The sequence below is a fragment of the Eutrigla gurnardus genome (assembly GCF_963514095.1).
Source record: "Eutrigla gurnardus genome assembly, chromosome: 17".
Lineage (NCBI taxonomy): Eukaryota > Metazoa > Chordata > Actinopteri > Perciformes > Triglidae > Eutrigla > Eutrigla gurnardus.
The window spans coordinates 9,838,654-9,860,676 of NC_139928.1; the positions used below are offsets into that span (position 1 = coordinate 9,838,654).

The 22,023-nt window shown below is 43.0% G+C and overlaps 1 protein-coding gene across 1 annotated transcript; it reads left to right on the forward strand.

Annotated features, from left to right (window-relative positions):
* The first annotated feature begins 417 nt into the window (after nucleotides 1-417).
* Nucleotides 418-21,427, forward strand: hibadha (3-hydroxyisobutyrate dehydrogenase a). The gene is made up of 8 exons (XM_084032736.1): nucleotides 418-539; nucleotides 2,370-2,524; nucleotides 2,830-2,939; nucleotides 3,143-3,264; nucleotides 13,483-13,616; nucleotides 14,415-14,491; nucleotides 19,124-19,280; nucleotides 19,977-21,427. The coding sequence occupies exons 1-8, from the start codon at nucleotides 470-472 to the stop codon at nucleotides 20,133-20,135; spliced, it is 984 nt and encodes a 327-aa protein (XP_083888862.1). The 5' UTR covers nucleotides 418-469; the 3' UTR covers nucleotides 20,136-21,427.
* The last annotated feature ends 596 nt before the right edge of the window (nucleotides 21,428-22,023 follow it).

Consider the following 22,023-nt stretch of genomic DNA (forward strand, 5'->3'; position numbering starts at 1 on the left):
GGGAAGGGGGTGAGATGTCCGACTGGAGAAACTTCTAATAAATACACAAGTTGCACAAATCAGTTGACCATTTCTCTCCCCTCGCTTCATATATTTATATCCCTTTCGGTTTAAAACAACACCGGACTACTGGGGAGATCCTCTGCTAATTATTATCCACTAGTGCGCGCAAACTATGTAACGTTACCGTTCATTGCAAGGCAAAATACACACCATATAGCTAATTTAAAGCTGATAAATCTATAAGTTATAGGTTTTTGTTCATTTGGAGTGGAAACTACACTCACAGACGCGGCTAAAGGGCATGAGGTAACAGCACCGGATATCCCGCCTTTGCCTCGTTCCCATTGGCTGAGGAAGCTCAGCGAGCATTGCGATTGGCCGACATCACAGTCCGTCATAAACTGTTCAGTTGGGCTTTCCTGGCTTGACAGCTGTCACCGTACGCCGAGGTCAAGGGGAAAGAAGCATGGCTGCGTTGTTTAGAGGGTCGCGAAATGTATTGTTAAGGTGGAATAAGCATGTCGACCTTGCTTCGGGTAACGTATATGCTTATCTTGTCATTTTGCCGTCCCCCCCCTGTGTTCAGAGGAAAAGACAAGCGGAGCATTCTCTGCTCCAGCTCGTTAGCTAGCTTGTTAGCCATCTGAAGAAAGTATGAACACTTAACTACTCGCGTTAGTTAAGTGTGACAGTCCGGACACTGTGTCCCCTGAGCTGGCCACCTGCTGTGTGGGGTTCAGTCAAGCATCATGTTGGTCAACGTGCTTCATGACATTTGTAGCAATGGCTAGCTAATTTGAATTGACACTGCCCTCTTTATAGAGTTCGGGATGATGGGGTAAAATGGGAAGATAAGATGGGTTCTGGTCATGTCTGCTTTAGGTGTTGTAACTCAACACAGCCATTTATTCTTCATTTCACACATTCATGAATTAGCCTAGGGTTGTAATATTATCATAGTTTCTCCTCTCTGTCCCTCCAGCAATACAACTATGTTTGTCTGAGTCAGCAACAGGGAATATTTGAATGATCCTAGTTAAGATGCTACTTGCAATCTAGGGAACACTGACACGATATTATAGTTAAACTGGTCCTTTCTTCACTCCGTGTAACTCTCTGGTGTTCAAATAGTTGTGTTAGTATGTTTTACTTTTACATATACTGGCATTGTTATTGTTGAATTTGACTACTACAATAATTCCTGTGAAGGTCCAAAAGGCCCACATACAATGCTTTCCCTTTCCCCCCGTGGTACTGCCTTTACAAAGTACGTGGTCTTGTCCCAGTCCTGTACCGCCAGTTTCAAAGTCCATCGTGAAGTTATGCCAGGAACCACTTCAAATGGGTTGACCTACTTGTGTGAACATAGTCAGCTATATTATTAGTATATCAACATAAACATATATTCATAGACAGATAATAAATAAACAAAATGGATGATTTCCTTCTTCAACTCAGTTTAGGGAAGACTGGTGTTATAAAAACTATTGGCTGCAATGTTGCAAGACACACAGAGCACCAAGGCTTCATCTAGAAGAAGCATATATTCAATTATTGTTTTTATTTCATAGATCATAACAGTGGTAATTTCTATGGTAATTTCAGTGTTGCTGTATTCTCTTGAAGGAATTGTCAAAAGCATTGTAACAAGGTTATTAGTAATGTGGTATCTTCAGTACATGTTGAAGGATTGGTTGAATTATAGACAGGGCTTTCTGTTTGGGCTTCACGGTCCAGGCCTAATCCTGTTGTTGTAGTCTGGCTGGTTCACTTCCAGAGTCACCACAGTATCTGTTAACCTGGCTGGACCTTGGCTGAGCCAGCAGTGTTTAATTGCCTGGCCAGACGTCGTAAGTCGCAGCAGAAAGATTCACTCTGTTGTTACTGATTCTGATAACAGCAATTCCTTCTTGGAAAATATTACGATAGCAGTTCTTTCCGTTGCTTTTCACTGCCATTTGACCCGACTTGTTTTTCACAACACTACTCATGGTGGAAAGTTGACCTCATTATATGTAAAGAACTTTGAATTCCCTATATGTTTAAAATGATTTATACAAATAAAGTACCTTCCCTTTATTCACTAAGTATAATCAAATTTACTACAACACCACAATCAGAAGTGAAATTATGTTTTTACAGGTAGAAACTATGTGAAGCCCCTCCGTTGGTCAAGAAATTCATGATTGTAATGTGTTTTATTGCTCAGGACTTAAAAAAACAATTCTCACATTTTTTCCTCACACCTCTAATGATGAGCGTGCTCGAGTCCTGCTCTATCTTTAAAGTGTCCTGAGATAACTTTTATTGTGATATGACACTATAAATAAGATTGAATTGATGGCATCTTTGTTGTTCTCCCATAGTGCGATCGATGGCCTCAAAAACACCAGTTGGGTTTGTTGGTCTGGGAAACATGGGCAGTCCTATGGCCAAAAACCTGTTAAAAAACGGTTATCCCGTTATTGCCACTGATGTCTTCCCTGGGTCTTGCAAGGAGCTGCAGGACATCGGTGCCCAGGTAACACTCAGTAACACATCACACATGGACATGTTTGGACATTTAATAGAATGTAGCAAATACATAGCGAATAAAATTGGACATTTAATAGGCCAAGTCAGCCAAGAACGCACTCCTTATTGACAAGTATTTGCAAGCTTTTATCACCTATTCATAGTGAAACTCACTGCACTTTCGGCCAATAAATGAGCTTCCGAGATGACAGGTTGTCAAAAATAACAAGCTATAACTTCCAATTTGTCCATGATGATGTTTATTTTGTGCTGATAATGGGATAATATTTTGTGATGATGTCCAATATCCAGGTAGTAGATTCTCCAGCAGATGTGGCGGAGAAAGCAGACCGCATCCTCACAATGCTACCCTCCAGTCCCAATGTCATTGAAGTCTACACAGGCCCAAATGGCATCCTTAAGTAAGCAAACTTTACTACCTCAGACTCCATGTGTGACTCTCTTGCAACCCTGCCCCTACTTCTTTATATATTATAAGAAAGAAACCCCACAATTGCAGCGTGTTTAATGTAAAAAAAAAAAAAAAGAGCAAGTCTTTGTTGGACAAAGATTATTTTATGCAATGTACACAAAGTTTTCATGCTCCTTGTCTTGCCATCTTCAGGAAAGTGAAGAAGGGAACACTGTTGATTGACTCTTCCACCATCGACCCTGCTGTTTCAAGAGAGATGGCAGTCGCTGCAGAGAAGATGGGTGCAGTGTTCATGGATGCCCCGGTGTCGGGAGGTAATGTGTCACCCAAATTATTAAGGATGTGCATCTCTGTAGATTTTGTGATTCTATAGCTCGAACATTGTAATATAATATTTTTTCTGCTTCAAGCTGTCTTTTTTTTCCATCTTTAAGACGATTACCATTGTTCAGGCAGAGAGTAGTTGGAGGTGGCAGAATTTTAAAATCAGAATCGGACTGCTAGTTTGTTCATTTGAGGATACCAATCATTTTGTTAGGCCTCTGACCCCTCAGCCTTACTTCTTAACTATCTTACACTCTTTTGTATATCTAAACTATGGGACCTTTTGGGTTAGCGCTAGGACATGGGTTGTAATTACTGAGCGGGCCAGCCAGTAGGTGCCCTCTTGAGGTTTTATTGCTGCTTTCGACCAGGGGTCTTAAAGGCAAGGTTAAGGTTTTAAGTCCTCATTATGTTGGTGCTGTCTGCTTGTGACGGCTCCTTGACAGAGCACAGGATCACCAGTCTTCCTTAATGGGCTGAGACGCAGTGGAGAATCCTGTGTCAGAGCTTTTCATGTTGATGGAGCCATAATGGCGGGTATCCCATGTTAGTGCCTTTCATGTCAGATAAAGAGTCATAAAGAGGAGAGAATCTGCCCTCACAGAGTGCAGGAGAGGAGAGGAGGGAGATAAGACATGAAGGAGACACATCGCAGTAAAACTGTCCATCTCTCTCTCTTTCTCGCTCACACAAAATTCTTTTCATTCAGGTATGAAGCAACATCCTCACACTCCTGCACATCTGACTACTAACTCTGATAATACATCATTTGCTTTTTATTAGGCAATCTTCAATTCATCCACAATGCACAGTGCAGTTTCGCCCTCGCCCATGCAAACACAGACTTGGCCCATACTGGCATGTTTACCAGCTGGCGTCTGCAGAACCGAGATCAGAGCGTTAAGCCTGTAACTCTCCCTTAACACACACGCTGTTTACATACTATAGACAGTGCACAGTTTGTGTGTGCAGTCCTCTGTGAAGGTTCTTCCTCTCCTGTCACTTAACTAAGCCTATTTTACTAGCCTGAGATGACCAATGATTTACCTACCTCTGGTCTCTGCAACTAGCTCTGCACTCGTCTTTCACACACACATGCACATATGCTGCAAGCACCCGCCCACGTGTGTCACCTCGAGACGTCCATTAGTCATATCTTTAAGTGCATACAGCTAGTTTAGTTCACAATAGATGAAATTGATTTCAAGAATCAGTTATAATTCTGATAATCAACTCATTTATGAAGCAAAAGTACCAAACATTCAACAGCTCCAGCATCTGAAATGTAAGGATGTTCTGTTTTATATTATTGTAAATAGAACATCTTTGGGGTTTGGAGTGTTGTTCTGACAAAACGCTTAATTTAAGGATGTCACATAGGAATTATGGGACATTTTCAGTAGTTTATTATTCATTTTTATTAATATAAAAAAAGAATGAAATGATTGATAATAAAATAAATGCTTAGTTGCTGCTCTACAGTGCAAACAGTTGGACATCCAGCCCCACTCTCAGCTAGAGGGAATGGTAGTTGGTGGTGATGGTGTGACCCTGATAAGCCAGGCTAAACCTATGGAGACATACAGGTCATGAAAAAGCGTTTCAGCATGTGGCAACCCCCCCCCCTCCAAGTTTCCACATGTCTGGGTGGGATGTGGGTTACATGCTCCGTTCCAACCAGGAGATGGCACCCTACCCAAATAGGGCATTGTCATCCTCATGAGGTTTGTGTGTTTTTATGTGTGCACAGCAAGAGTAAGGGTGACAGCAGCTCAGCTCTGTGACGATAGTGCTCTCAATAGTTCTAGTATTAATACTGTATGTCCACAAATGGAACAGGATATCACATAATGGTAAATAAAAAATACTTCATCATGTGATTTCAGTTTTAAGAAACACCTATCTCAGAATCAAGAGACACCAAATAATATGGCAAAATGGTTATATTATATTTTACCAATATAATGATTATGTTTATTGGATGCGTTGGATTTTAACTGAGAATATTGAAGGCGTTGTCAAATGTATTTTGCTCACTAAGGATAAGAATACACACACACGATGATCTCCCCTCAGTCTTTAACTTACGCAGACACAGTGCTTGTGGTTTTCTGCGTTTGTTTTTAAGTTCGGATTTTCGTTTGAGATAAAATGAATCCTTTCTTATACGTGTGGTGTGTGTGTGTGTGTGAGGTGGCGTATTCAACACAGAAATGTGTGTATGTATGTTGTGTGCGTCACTAGAGGTTTGGCAGCCAACCGTGGGATCTGAATAGCGGAGTCATAACCCTTTTTTGGGCAATCAGAAAAAAAACCTTTCACTTTCTTCTCATGGGCTGGCTTTCATTCTTGCACATGACCAGTGTCTTGGCTTTAACCCCCCCCCTTCCCCACACACAAACACACACACACACACACGTACTTCCATCCAGAGTGGTAATCTCTGTGCAAATACTTTCCTGCACAGACATAGTTATATTAACTTAGACATTGGTCCGTCAGGCATGCTAACATTTGCTTGCACACACACTTCTACCACTGTCTGGTGTCATTAAAAGCGTCCGCATGCAAAGTTGACCCACAACAAAACAAGCTCTGATGTCACAGGCCCAGGGTGTTGGCACAGTGATGGCAAAAATAGGAGGTCTGGCGAACAAGCGGCGGGGTCATTAGCAGTAATTACCCAGAATGCCTGCGTTTGTGTCTGTGTGCCCATGGTGGGCTGCCACATTGCTAACGGACGATGGCTTTAAAAAGGCCCTAAAAAACCTTTCATTGTGTTTTCCCAGCGCTGGGAAAGTCAGCTATCGGTGCAAATGAAAGCAGAAAAGGAGCCTAGCCGTTGTGGGACCATAGGCACTCGAGCTGATGTTGCTTGTTTGCGAGGTCTTATAATCCTCAGCTAACTACCTCTTTAGGCTGAGTCTCAACACCACTCTAATCATATCCATACCACATCAACTGAAGCCCGAGTGTTGCAGTGTGTCATTTGCCGACAGATTGAACGTCATCCTCCAGCCTGTAGGAGCTTGTTCAAACCAATGCTGGCACCAGTTTGTTCATCAATCAATGCTGCCAGTCCACTTCTTTGCTGACTAATATAGACTCTGCGGTTCCCTCCAGGCACACAGGACCTGGGGCTTCTTCCACAAAAATCAACTTTGACTATTGTTTAGTCAGACTTACAATACATTCAGAAAGTCCTTAGTTTTCAGTTCACTGGTCCCCCAAAGCTGTTTAGTTTAACATTTAATTTTGCATACAGCAAGAGTTTGTAAACAATGAAAGGGAAGGTAGCTTACCTTGCTGAGAAGTTGGAGTTGTGCAGCCTGACACCTGTAGCTCACATTATCATTCTGCTTCCATTACTCCCTACAATATTTCAACATGATCTGCTGTCAAAAAGTTTTGAAAATTACAACTGTCTTGTTCTGGAGACACATTGAAGCCGTGTTTCACATTAGCATTAACAGTAACTTAACAGTATATTTTTTTCCGGCCAATGTTGCCACAGACAACCAGTTTGTAATACTGCACACATGTTAATATTGCAATACACTGTCAATGGGCCATAGGCTAAATCACCATTGTGTTACATAATTTGGCTATAGTCACAGACACTTATTTAACTGAAAAACCCTAAGATTATTACAGGAACTCTCTTTCCAAGGAATTATTTTGGAATCATCAAGTATTAACTACGACTGCTATCTTTGAGCACCTAGAAAAATGCTATATAAAACCTATGTATTATTATTTTTATTAAAAAGTCTGAAAAGAGTAAAAACATGTCACAATTTCCTTTAGTCTGAGTTGATGTTGCCAAATCATTTATAATCGATTGATGAACTAATAGTTGCAACTAGTATTTGTATTAACTGTTTTTGTGTTTCTTTTACTGTCCCTACTTAAGCAACCTTAATATTTTTTTAACTCTCTATTGAGCAGAGATTTTGAAAAGGAGCAGAGATTTTGAAAGTTCTGAATTATTGGCATTTTGTCCCATCACTGACAGGTGTGGTGTCACAGGTCATTTTAGCAAAAAGTAGAGTACATGCTATGGATACTTCTTTCTTTTTAGTGGACTTAGTAACAAATCCAAATAGCAGTCTAACTTGTCTTTGCAAAACCTGCCACTGGTTTGTCTGGTGAGAGAAAGGAGCAGAAGAGCACTCGGCCCTGAAGGCAGTTTAGTGATGATTCTCTGACACTGAGTTAAGGAATCAGGTTGGATGGGCAGGGGGTGGTGCTGTCGCAGTCTGTCAAGTTGATGGCCTACCCGTACTAGAAACGCGTCAGTGGTCCAAAGACTAGATTAGCATAACAAGCCACTCACTGACGGGCTCTGGTGACATAGGGGGAGTGGGAGGGGTCAGTGGGAGGGAGAGTGTAGGGAGGTAAAGTGACCAGAGATGATGGAGGGGTGGTGACGGGGGGCTCTAGCCTGGGCTCCAGATGGGGGTAGACCCACAGCAGCTGGGGACTGGCTCTCACATCTCTGCCCGTATGTCATCTGCTGTGTGTGTGTGTGTGTGTGTGTGTGTGTGTGTGTGTGTGTGTGTGTGTGTGTGTGTGTGTGTGTGTGCGTGTGCGTGTGCGTGCGTGCGCGTGTGCGTGTGTGTGTACAAATAGTGAGCAGACAAAAAGTCTGTCCAATGTAGCCTGAACGTCACATTGAGTGTCACTCGCCTAAAAGCGAATTAGCATTCTGTCTGTATGTAGGTCAGTTTCTGCACCGCGACCATGTGAGTGTGTGTAATGTATGCCCATGTGTTTGTCTGTGTCCCTGCCTTATAACAGCCTCATTGGGAATCATTATTAACTCACTTCTTCCTAGATGAGTCTCATTGGGCCAGAGAGTGGATTGATTGTGGACCTTTCCCGCTCCCTCCATCCTGTGTCACCTGCCATTGACCAGCATCTCCCCTACGGGATAGAGCAGTTACTGATGATGATGATGATGATGATAATGATGATGATGAGGGCTGGCCTGGTGGTCAATGGACAGGCATTGCAAACTAAACCCTTAAGGCTGTAGTAACATTTACTTACAAGGAACTATGTTGATTCTCCAAACTGAATTAACTCTTCTAAAGTTCCGGAAGAAGTTTTTCCAAAACCCCCAAATTTCTCCAGTTGAGGTTCTCATGGAGCGTTTTTTTGTGCAGGAGTCAGTTCTCATGGCTCTGCGCTCGTTAACTGATGCCGATAAAGAGTCTGTTTTTAACATAGCGGAGCAGCATTAGCAAAGTTGGCAGATAAACTGTTGAAAGTTCTGATTTCAAGTGTGTGTGAGCGAATTGAGTAAAACGCGTACCGTTTCACATATTTACCCGATATCCGTTATGCTTTTTACGGGGACTGTTTGGGTTTTTAATTTGTTTGAGAAAAAGATCTACCCTGGGGTGTAATTATAATGGTGGACCACATGAGGCTGCGTTGTTGGCCTGTAAACATCCTACCCCCTCTGGCTTTCCCTGCAAGCAGTCAACTCCCATTGACTTGAGGCTGTTACACTATTAAGTGTAAAGGCTCTTTTCAGTCTGAAGTATAGCTGACTGTCAGTCGAGCCAAAACTTTACATGTGCATATCGTTAAGAACTTGGTAGCAAACAATGTAGTGTACTGCCAAAACCAGAGTTTGTTTGCACCAATGAGATCTATACTTGGAGATGTGACAAGTAAAAACACTAACATTATCATTTTAGGAAACGAGGTGTTTGGAAGAGCTCTAAAGATATAAGAGGTTTTCTGCACAAAGTGTTTTTTCGGCATTCTCTCTGGGAGGAAGAAAAAAAGCTTGGTTGTGGCTCGTTGTCAAATGCGTCATTCATTACCAAACTCTGGGAACATCCCTTTTTTTCTGTGTGTGTGTGTGTGTCTGTGACTGTTTGTGTTGTTTGCGTAGCCTCATATTCACAAATGTAGTTTAATTTAAACCCACCACCAATAAAAAGTGCCTACTGGTTTACATGGGGCTCGTAACTCTGGGACATGGCCTCAGAAGCTCCGACTGACGTCTTATTGGCGGCCTGGCTCTGGGATCTGCACCTGTCCCTGGTGTACACAGGAACCCACACAGTGATACTGCATGCACATGTACACAGACATTCTCACTTACTTTGTACATATATGCACCACTTCAAAAGAGCCCCGGTTTAAAAGGTTGTAAGGATGTCATGAATTGCTCTGGTTGATTCTTTTGTGTGTAATGAAAGAAGTGCTAATGAATTGAGTGTTCACTACAAACAGGCCAAACCAAAGTCGTTTCTCTGATCTTCCTTTGCCTTCACGCCACCAGTCTCTGCCTCTCATGTTCATGGTTGATGCCTGCCGTCGTAGCCTGCTGCCGAGCATCTGTCCTAATGGCGCTTGATTGCCTGCTAATTAACTTGAATTTTGTTAATAGAGGAGATCAGATGAAGGAGATGTCTATATGTGTCTTTAATTAAATGGAAGTGAACTTGCACGGGCCACACACAACTACAGATGCACACTCACAGACACTGATATGCACTGCATCTCCTTCCACCATACAGCATATTATAGGAGCCACTTTCATTCTCCTAACCCTTTCACTATACACAGTAGAAGCCACAGAGTGGCTCATTAATAGCCCAGCCAGCTTCTGCATGCTCTGAGAATATTTTCATTGGGTGATTTGGGGGTGAGGAGGTGGGCACCCACAACTCAGCCAACCAAAACTGGGGACCTGTATGAGAGAATCTAACCGAGGAGAGAGGTGTTTCTTTCCCAAGGGAATTATTCCCTAAGAAAGGTTTGCCTGCTAGACATTCAACTTTTTTCTTTATACTGGAGGTATAAATATATATAATGTAGTGTTTGCTGTGGCATTTTATACATAACTTCATCCCCTGTGAATGCCCTTTTAGGATTTACATCTCACTTCTACTCTTTCCTCTCCCTCGCTCAACCCTGTATCTTCTATCATACAGTAGGTGCCCCCAACCCCTTACACACACACACACACATTCACACACCTTGTCCCCCCCCAGAGGGCGTTGTGTAGTTGTGCAGTGCTAACGATCCAGGACTGTCACTCCCGCTGGGATGGATGAGCCGGCCGGCCCGGCGCTCAGGAAGCCTCATTAGGATTCCTCTTTAATCCGTCTCTGACAGGACCAGTCCGACAACGGGATGTCCCCACACACACACACACACACACACACACACACACACACACACACACGATAGAAGTGTACACACTACATAGACGCTATGATAGAATTACACACACATACACACACACACACACACACACACACATAGACGCTATGATAGAATTACACACACATACACACACGCATTTTTGCCCATGCAAAAACAGACTCACTGACACCCCTAACACACACACACACACACACACACACGCACATTGTTATGCTAATGATGTGTTATTCTTCCACCAACAAGAATCTTCCATCATCCCGGTGTCACTGCCTATAGAAATCCACTACAGATCATAAGAGCTTATTATGGGTGATTAGTTAATTTGAGGGAGGGAGAGATGGGGGGATGCTGGGAGGTAGGAAGAGAAAGATCGTTTTCTTTCACTGCTGTCGTCTCTGTATCTCTCTCCCTCCCTCTTTCTTGCTCTCTCTCTCTTTCTCGCTCTCTCTCGCTCTCTTTTGTCTTGCTCTCCTCCCTTCTCTCCTCGGTGAGATATATTGATCAGCACGTTGACTGTGTTATCAATAATCTACCTCTTTAGTCGTCCGCGAATAGTGATCTCCACTAATGAACCAGCACAGTTGTGCCCCTGCTCTTTCTGTGTGTGTGTGTGTGTGTGTGTGTGTGTGTGTGTGTTTGTATTTGTGTGTGACATAGGGGAAGCTCAGCCTGAAGCTTACAAACTAGTAAATGAAATCTAAAGTCGTGGCAAAGTGATACAATGAATTTGACTTTTACAACTAGAATTCAACAAAACTCTAGGTGAGTTATTATAGATCTATTCTTCAAAATTCTAATGATAGCATTGTCGAGAACAGTTCTATGACATCTTAAGCTCTGTGTATTGTATAGTACATTGGTGTATGATGACAATGGTGTCCAACAATCTTAACAATATTAAACTAAAATTAAAACTTCAAATAGATAAAGTCAGAAGTAAACATGAGATTTAAAGAGATAATATGTAAGTGTCAATAAAGGAGCTGAATCCATCATGTCCCATGTCTGTGAACCATATGTGTGTATGATTGGTGTGTTTGGCGTCCTTATGTTGAGCGTGTGTTTGCCGTGGTCCATAGGCAGCTGCCGCAGTGAGGGCTCTGGGCTTCATTATGTGGCCCTAATGACCTGCTGACAGCTCAGCACTGACACACACACACACACACACACACACAGTATAGTGGCATCATCATACACTTGACAACAGAACAGCCAATTAAATAAGGGGGAGGGGGAAAAGAGATGTATATTTATGGGTCATAGAAATATACAGTACGTCTCCTCCCTTCCCTCTCCTCCGCAGTGAAGACTTGTATTGAGATTTCAGCTGTTTTGCAGTAATTCCCTTTTAATTATTAACACCAACATTATTAGGCTTTCACTATTAAGTGGCCTTTCATTAGAGCCAGACGACACCCTAAAGAGACATTTGAACTCACTCTCTGTCTCTCTCCCCCTCTTCTCTTTAATCCTTTCTGTTTTTCAGAGGACTGAAACGTCTTTTAATTTGCATGCATGATCACAGCCTTTTGACTGCTACAGTACTTCTTAAGTATTGTGTGTGTGAAGTCAGCATTCTATTTTTTTTATTTATTTATCCAATATTTAGCCAGGTAGGACCCATTAAGACTCTTATACAAGAGTGACCTAGCCAAGACAGCTACATTAACATGTACAGACAACAACAACCACAAGAAAACAAATAAAAAATAAATAAATATAATATATTCGCGTGTGAAAATATTAAAATATAGTGACATGTATTAACCGATTGGTTCACCATCATGCTTAAAAGAGCTTTAAAATCAAGCAGAGAAACCAATTATCTTAATTTGAGTCTTTTGAAGGCTATCCCGAATGAGGGGACGGAGCACATAAAAGCTTTCTTTCACATTTCAGTCCGACCACTGTGAACATATCTTGTGATCTCAATCGGGGATTGAGTCAGACTTCTGTGCAATCAAAGTGCAAATGTACAATGGGAGTTTACCCAGAATGGCTTTATAAATGAACAAGTGAAAGATCAGAGACGGCCATCGAGTCTTTGTGTGAGAGGCTTTTAAATACAACAGATCAACGTAATGAAGAACTGGTAGAAAATAACAGAGACCAGTCTTCTTTTCAGAGGAGAAATATTTTGTTTTCTCTCCGTGTGTGTGTGTGTGTGTGTGTGCACGTGCGCATGCATGCATGCGTGTGTGAGTGTGTGAATAGCAGATTTTTTTCCCGTGTGTTAATGTTTCAATGAAGCATTTAAGGGACACAGCCATTACAGAGGCCGGCTGGGACCAACCAAGTCTGAAAATGGGTTATTTCTGCATTAAAGACCCTGTGGAGTGGGCAAGGGGGAGGGGGGGGTGAGGTTGCCTCCCACAACATGGCACGCTCCTTAAGCCATCAGGCATGGGGAGGGACGCCTAATTGAACATGATAAAGTGTAAAGTTAATTACCCCTCACGCCTGTCACTGATACCCCCATGAGGGGGGCTGGCCTCAGGCACAGCTGTTGGTGTGTATGCGTATGTGTGTGAGACAGAGAGAGAGTAAGGGTGACAGGACAAAAGGCAAGGGCTCCCACGAGGGTTGTGCAGAAGATGATGGCAACAATCGGCTTTTAAAGATACCTCTGTCCCTCTGGTGCACCACTACTTAACACGCCTGTCCCACCATGAGTCCAACGCACACAAATACACACTCGGCAAAGTGCACAGCTGACCTTTGAGACACAGTTGGTAGTGTTGAAACAGTCAAGTGGTTGATATATGATGTGCTTTTGTGTGGCAAATCCATAGATTCTCGTTATACCTGTTTACTTGTGCTTGATCACAATATGATCCCTCTGCACTTTTTAGTGTCATAGATTTAACTCATTCTTCAACGCAGTGGGTTGCAGGCCCATGAGTTTGGGTTGGACTATGGGTGGATATGTTGAGTGTGTGTGTGTGTGTGTGTGTGTGTGTGTACTATCAAGCACAGTGTGTGTTCAGTTAACTTTAACACACGTGTTTTGTGTTTAGGTGTTGGGGCTGCCAGTATGGCCAAACTGACCTTCATGGTCGGTGGAGTGGAGGAGGAATACAACGCTGCGCAGGAGCTGCTCACCTGCATGGGAGCCAATGTTATCTACTGTGGACAGGTTGGCACCGGACAGGTAAAGACCCATGCATGCAAACACACTCACGCATCATGAGAAACACGCCATAAACGGCTTCTTCGCTCACATATACAAACTTTCACTCTGATTTTAGTAACTCAAATATATACATACCCCCAAAATACAGTATAAAACACGTACTCATATGAACATTCATAATTTGTGGCTTTCTTTAAAAGAAAAACACAAGTTTTGTTTTGTAATTATCCATCTGGAGGAAGTCATCAGACATGAAGGACATTTTACTAGAAAGTATGAAAACACCAAATTGCCTTCAGTCTCATCTGAGTCGCACAAAAACAAAGTGTTTTGTCTTCAAGGAGACCATTAAAGCCACAGTCTTCTATAGCTAATGGTAAGGAACCTCAACATACAGAGATCTTTGACTTTAAATTCTGCTTCACATTAGGCTCCACATTACAGTTGTTCTTCATGAAAAATTATGTTGATCATTTAGATTTGTTACACAGAGCGACAGACCATCTTTCCTCAAGCATAAGGGAACAATTTGTCCTAAGCGTCTTGAATATTCAAATATAACTTTTTAAAATAAAGATTTCACCAAACTAATCCAGGAATGTTCATACAAAATGTCCCAGATAAAGATCTCCCCAGGGAGCCACTGTTGAGGCATATTCAAGTCTGTTTCAAAGCTGGATCATCATATGATTATGATTTATTATAAACCTTTAAATGTATTTACATTCTGTATTACATGTTGTCTTGCAAACCTCCTCATATGCACACACTAAACATTCTTACATGCTTTTTTTCTTTTTGGTCAATCATCTCTAGGCAGCTAAGATCTGCAACAACATGCTCCTGGCCATCGGGATGATTGGGACCGCAGAGACCATGAACCTTGGCATCAGGTACTATCAGCGAGTGCTGCGCTAAGCTGCTTCATGCCTGTTATCCTGGAGGTAAAAGCAAGGCTGAAACACTAATGTGCATTGGAAAGGTTAATGAAGCTGTAACAGCTCGTGCTAGAGCGCAGACGGTCTGATCCACGGAAACCTGTGTGGGCTATTAAAAGGAGATATCCCAAACTTAAAACGTATACCAACTATTTAAATGGAATATCATCTAATTATTATATATTTTTACCATGAAGATGTAGCACAGTGAGGTGTAATTATATGTGAAGTTTCTTCAGTTCCTTTTTCTTGTTGAGGGATGTGCAGCAGCAGGCTTTTCCTCCTGAGTGAACAAAATGAAGACACTTGGTTATAATCCCCATTAATTTAAAGGTGGCATGTTTGAGGCTTCCACATTTTTGCTGTGTATGAATTTAGCTTTGACCTAGCCCTTAGATATAGCCGTCACTATAAAAACAATTACTATACCAGTGATATGGCTGTTACTGTGGCAGTAATTTAGTACTTCAATACAGGTTTGGAAATGAAAGCGTGTGTGTGTGTGTGTGTGTGTGGTTTATGGTAGCACAAAGGGGTCAGCCCTGCCCAGAGTCTCTGCTGGAGAGAGATGGATGAGGGGGTGGAGCCACAGACTCTGATTTACATCTGTTGATTGAGCTCTCACCAGTATCCTGTCATAACCCTGTCAACCCGAACACTGCCTAGAAATGCCAACATTCATCATGGCACAAAGGCTGAGAATGATGGGATATGGAGTCTTTTGTCTCCGACCAAAACATTTTGATATGACTTGAAATATCAGACTCACCTCAGGATTCAAAGAACGGTCGTGAAACAAGCATCTTAGCATTCAAGTCTCGTTGCAGTGCAGAGTCAGAATCTCCCCTTTTTGCGGCTGAGGTGAGTAAATTAGGCCTTCATATCAGTTAGTCGTCACATGAAAGATTTTACATGCGCCATCACATTAGTATTTCACCTTTAGAATTGTGGATTTGTTATCTCCTTTATTTATGTATTTCCCTGTCAATAATAGACTGTTTCCTCTGTTCCCCGTGATTGTATTATGTGTTTTTATGGGATTTGCAACTTAAATGGTCTAAGCACCCAGTTGGGTGTGTGTCTGAGTGCGAGCGTGTAAGCGAATTGCTCTTCTCACAGTGCAGCTGTGTTAGTGCAGCTGATTTATCTGTGCTGAGACAGAGGAGGAAAATTGGCATGAGCAGTTGCACATAAATCCCCCCACTAGGCCTCTGAAATATGGAGGCATTAAGGGAGCAACACAGATTTACACATTGCCACACTGTCTCTGAAATGCACACACACACAGCGACAGACACTGAAGACAGCAGTTTTCTCCCAAACTACAACAGCTTCTACTCACTGTGCACATCATTATAACATATGCCTATGAAAAAAGGAGAAGAATACTAACTACTGCATCCCTTCACTTTGAATGTGAATGATTCTTTTTTTCATGCAAAACTGACCCCTTATTCAGCTTGATTGTGTGTGTGTGTGTGTGTGTGTGTGTGTGTGTGTGTGTGTGTGTGTGTGTGTGTGTGTGTTGTGTGTGTGTACATACATGCATGGTGCGCGTGTGTGTGTGTGTGTGTGTGTGTGGTTGATGTTTCCCCCCCTTTCTTACTAACCAATCTCTGGGGCTTTATTATGGGGTTTGACAAAGACTGTCATCGTTTAGAGAGAGCTCACACCCGTAAATCTCCCATGCTGCATTGCGGCCCAGCCTCTTATGCAGAGAGGGCGCTCTCGTATACAGACACACACATGCACGACACAGTCCGACACAAAGGAGACTGAACACTCACAGCCAATTTGCAGGAAAACGGCAATAACATTTTATCATGCTGGACTTGGGACTGATAGAGCTGCCCTTTCTTCAAGCGAGTGTGTGTGTGTGTGTGTGTTGTTATTTTTTTACCTACCTATATGTACAGACGCACACACCAGAACAGAGACGCAGACGCAGGTCTGTTCGTGGAGCTAATTTGTTGATCTGAGATGGAAGCTCGGGCCGTCTCCAACAGAGCGTAACGTTCTCTTAGTGCAAGGAATGGCCACGCATGACAATTATGAGCACACACACACACACACTCCCCAACCCATGTGCACACCCTGCCTGTCTGCCGTCCTTTCTTTCTCTCTCTTTCCTCTTCCCTATTTGCTGTACCTCCTCATTTAATTTTTTTTTCCTCTTAATCCCTTCATCTCTCCTCACCCTGCCGTAATTTCTGCATGCAGCCAACCAGTCAGTGGAAGAGGGAGATGAGAAGCCACAGAGAGTAGCGGAGAGAGGCGGCAGTGATTTTAATGATGCACATGAAGATGAAAGGAGGGGAAGAAGAGAAGCAAGGCGACCGGCCCGGGAAAGGATATGAGGCTTTTACAGCTCACCTTGCAGGCCTGTGTACCTGCACTCGTTCATGCACACAAACATGCAGTCTCAAGTGGGAACACACATATTTGCTCATTTATTCGTTTTATGAGTAGAACAACAGGCAAATCGAAGGGCATAACCAGACACAACCCTTTGTGTTGGAAATGGGTTTGCCACAACACCCATGAACTCACACACACACACACACACACACACACACATCTTCTCTTTAAATAAATTGTGAGCATATGTTCCGATGAAGATTGAAGTTGGGTGATAAACGCGCTTGTTGCCGCTATAAATGAGACAGTAAATGCTGTGTGTGTGTGTATGTGTCTGTGGCAGTGTGTGTGTGTGTGCTCGTTAGCTCTTTAATGTAATAATAAATGGGATAGGTTTGCGCCTCCTCTCCTGTGGCATCAGACGAGGATGAGAAGCTAATCACAATGAAACACACCGTTGATATTAGCGCTTAAAAATGAACTCCACCTGCTAGAGCGCCAGCTCATAAACACCCTCTCTTATCCCCATCTCCATCCCTCTCCCGTTTCTTTAATGCGAAGCGGCATCGCTCAGCAACGCGTTTTGTATCTTTGCGTGTTTGTCCGTGTCAATCTTGTTAAAGCGTGACATGTCCTCTTCTCCACGCAAATTACCTCGGGCGAGGAACAACACCACTGCGTCAGCTAATAACCACGGCAATGCTCACGAGTGGTTGTGCGTGTCTGTGTGTGTGTGTGATGGGAGCAGGAGGGGAACTTCATTGATTTATCGTTAACAGAGGACAACAGCTCCCCGTCAGCGTCTCTGGTCGCTATAACAAACGATCTGCGCGCTCGGACGCACTTTATTGTAGCTCAGCCAGTAACCTTTTCAGCTGCTGACCCAGAACGCAGGGAGGGGCTGCATCGCGCGTGAGTGTGTGCAGAGAGATGGAGGGGGGGGGTGTGTGCGTGCGCGATGTCAAACATATGTCCCCTTGAGTCCTCAGACAGGGAGGTGTCAGCGGGGAAGACGAGGGGGAGGAAGAGGAGAGGAGGCAGAGGGGAAGGGAAGCAGGATGGCGAGGGATGCTTCCAGACGTAAACTAAAAAAGCCATCATGAGCAAGACTGCCACTAAAATGTTGCGAGCTAAAACACATGTTTACACGCAAGCGCACGCACGCACTCACAGCGCCACTTATGCCACATTTCCAAACCAGTTTGTTAAAAAAAAACACACACAAGTGCGTACACAAAAGAGACGATGGGTAAGGGAGGAGGGTGAGACATGGAGAGAGTTTAAACGCAATCCCCATTCTTAATTAGTTAGTAGACAGCTAATAAAAACTGCGGTAGTAATGGCAGAATGAGAGCCAGGTGGAGGGAGGGAGGGAGGCTGCTGGCCTTAAGGACCTATGATGGTTTAATAGTCATATTGAGAGCAGAATAGAGTTACAGGCCTGTAAGTAACAGTGAACTGAGGCAACCAGGGCTTGATGTGGTCCACTTTACACTGGCCCTTAAACCATTAATATACAAAATCTGCACTACACAAACCAACACAGACGCTACAGTTACACCCTCTCCACTGTAATGTTTGGCACTTTGTTTCACTCCCCTGCTTCTGTCTGTCTTTTTTTGCTTCTTCTTATCATAGCCAGGGGATTTGTCCTCTTGCATATGAAAGTGGGTTGTTGCAAAATGGGGCAGCAGAAGTAAGAGCGTACTTCTATACGTGACAGCAAGGTTTATGGCTCCCCTGTGGTGCTTAACCACTTCTCCTCCTCCTCCTCTACTTTCTTTTTTCATGAAAGAGGGGATGATGAAGGATAGATGTGCTGGTAAACATCAATACTGCATTAGCCAGTATTACAAAGCCTTCAGCCATTAACACTGAGGAATGGTCACAGCCACGCAAAAGGTTCAATGGGGGTCACTACGATCACCGGCCGCCCCACACCCATCTTTTTTCCACGTTCCTCTTATTGCTCTGCTTTTTCAAAAAAATGAATTCCATAATCGTCACTCCTATATCCCGTCTGTCCAATTTCCTTACTCCTTAACTTCAACATAATTCCTCCTTCCTCGTTACCAGCAGTTTTCACCACCTCATACTGAGTCATCGGTAAAAATCATCCTTCAGACATGTACACTTTGAACATTTTTTACCCCAACGATTGACCCATGAATGAACCTGTTACCAAGTCGGAAGGTGATACTGACCTCTGTCTTCTCCTCCTTTTCCCAGACTGGGTTTGGATCCCAAGCTGCTGGCAAAGATCCTCAACATGTCCTCAGGTCGTTGCTGGTCCAGCGACACGTACAATCCAGTTCCTGGTGTCATGGAGGGAGTCCCCTCTGCCAACAACTACCAGGGTGGTTTTGGAACAACGCTAATGGCCAAGGTACAACCTGCTCCCTGTATTTGTGTCACTTTTAAATTAGTGTTTTTTGTTGTTTTTTTAAATGTCTTGCTTGTTTATTTTTTTCAATTTAGTCTATAAAATACAGAAAAATATGCATATGCAATATGCATGCAATTTCCCAGAGCCCAAGCTGATGTCAAATCACTTGTTCAGCCCATCCAACAATCCAAAATATATATTCACAATGAGATAAAACAGAAATGCAGCAAATCATCACATTTGAGAAGCTGGATGCAGCATGTTTGGTGTTTGATAAATTACCTGATTAATTATGAATCAAAGTTGTTTGATCATTTCCTACTGATTGAGTAATAATTTCCGATAGTACCACTCTTTCTTTTAGTCTCTCTTTTTGTCAGTTTGTCAACCCCATAGTTTACTTAGTGGCACTTTTAACTGCTCTTTTGTCTCTGTGTGACACTCCCGCTCTCCTCTTCACATCCCATCTGTGACTTATTGTGTGCCACTTCATTGAGCTGTCACTGCATTAGTTCTTCTGTGTGGGTCAGTCTGCATCTGTGTACTTTGTGTGCTCCACATACATGAGCCTGGGCGGTTCTTTCACACACTTCCTTTCTTACGGTCACTTATATCAGCCTTTAGAACAACAAAAATAGATGATTATGTAAGGCCAACTGTCTGACACCCTGCCCCTCTCGCTCTATGTGTTTCCAGGATCTTGGTTTGGCTCAAAGCACTGCCACCAACACGAAGACGCCCGTCCCTCTTGGCTCCCTCGCCCACCAGATCTTCAGAGTCATGTGCTCCCGTGGCTACGCTAACAAGGACTTCTCATCCGTCTTCCAGTTCCTACGCGAGGAGGAAGGACAGTGAATGGAGTGGATGTTACCATACATGAACACACACACACACACAACCACACAACCACACACACACACACACACACACACACACACACGCGCACACACACACAACCACACGCCCACACCCCAGTGCCCCTTATCCCTCTATGCTCAGGAGAGACGAAGGCCTTGCCCTCAGGCACAGCTCTGCGATCCAATTACCATACTGTATGTCGGCACATGTACCCTCATAGCATTCGCTGAATCATATTTTCAATTCACGGCCCTCCCTCTACATGGGGGGAAATGCTAAAACTGACCTTAGATCAGTATCTAGAGACAAAGCAACTCTGTTCCCAGTTGGGGCTGAGAGGCCAGGAAAATGAGAGTTAGGCTGAGGCACTGCAGGTTTATACGTACCAATGCAGATAATGTGTTTTTTTTTTTTTTCTTCGAGATGATTGATAAGTAATAATTGCATGATGGTTAAAAGTTGACTTATGCTTTGTTGGGTTTGTGCTTGTTGCCTGTTACCCAAATGACTTGGGCCTGTCCCTGATATATGGAAGAGGACAGAAAAGAAAACTACAGTACAGTTTCACATAGTGGTGGGAAATTCATGAAAGAGACAATGCAAGAGAGTTTAGGTTACCCCTTTTTCTGCTGGAGATAAAAAAAATCCCATAATCGCAGCACTACATGTAAGATAGCCACACCATGGAATCAGAGTTCACTCGTTCTGTTACATTTGTCTGTTTTAGGGAATTTGTGTCATTCAGTCACCATCATGGATAAGATTCACTCACTGGATCGACCACTGGAGCTAATTTAAATACTGTGATATATATATCGGTATACTTTTGCATCGTGTGCATCGCAGCGCGATGTGCCGAGCCATTTTGATACAGTTACAGAACCTCTTTGAACCTACCTGTCTTCTCTACCGTCTACATCTGCTTATTGAGCCACCGGAGTATTATTTTCGTGACCAAGACTGTTTGAATTTTATACTGTTCACTACACAATGTTGTTCTCATTGTCCTGCACTTTCTCTTGCCCATTTTGACTTTAATTAAAGTCGGTCCTCACATATTTCTCTCTCTCTCTCTCTCTCGTACGACATCTGTTTAAGTGACGGTTCCTCCCTGCTCTGAGCAAATGTACATAGTGTATATTTCATATTGTTGCATAGTGTTGAAGAGGAATCGTAATGGAATGTCACATTTTGTAGTAAAATTCATTCATAGTGTTTACAGTTTGTCTTTGCTCTGTGAAGCAGATCGTCAGTCACACTGTAGCCTAAAATAAAAGATGTTCTGTGTATTTGGTGTTTGTCTGGTTTTGTAAGATAAGTAGCCCGCAGTTTGTTGCTGAAGATGTTGCATTTGTCGTTATATATGTTGGTATAATTCATTATAGCTTGTGTAATTATCTTTCAGTGTTGATGTTATTGACACATTGTGAAAATGGAGCTTACATATATTTGTCAGCGATAACTTAGGTTCAGTAAAAAAGAGGGTGGCTCAGTGTTAAGTGATGAGAACACGCACACCAAAATTGATCACCATCTTTCTATGGACCAGTTTCAGTTGCACACATTCTCAATGTGTCCCAGTTTATTTCCTTGCCTTGTTGCCGTGCATGTGAATGACAGCTGACAGGAAGTAAACATCCGAGTTGTATAGCCATGTTTATTTAAGAATGAACCCAGAGGATGAAATGCATGTTCATGCTCACACTGTATTCACGACCTAGAAGTCATTTCTTCAGCCTAAGACTAAATAACAACTAAATAGGGGTTCTGCACAGCGGTGCTTTCAGCTAAATGCTAACATAAGCGTGGCGTTAAATACTCCAAAAGTAACCCATGAGTCGCTGATCACTGGAAGCAGACTGGAGAGCAGCAAAACACGTGGCGC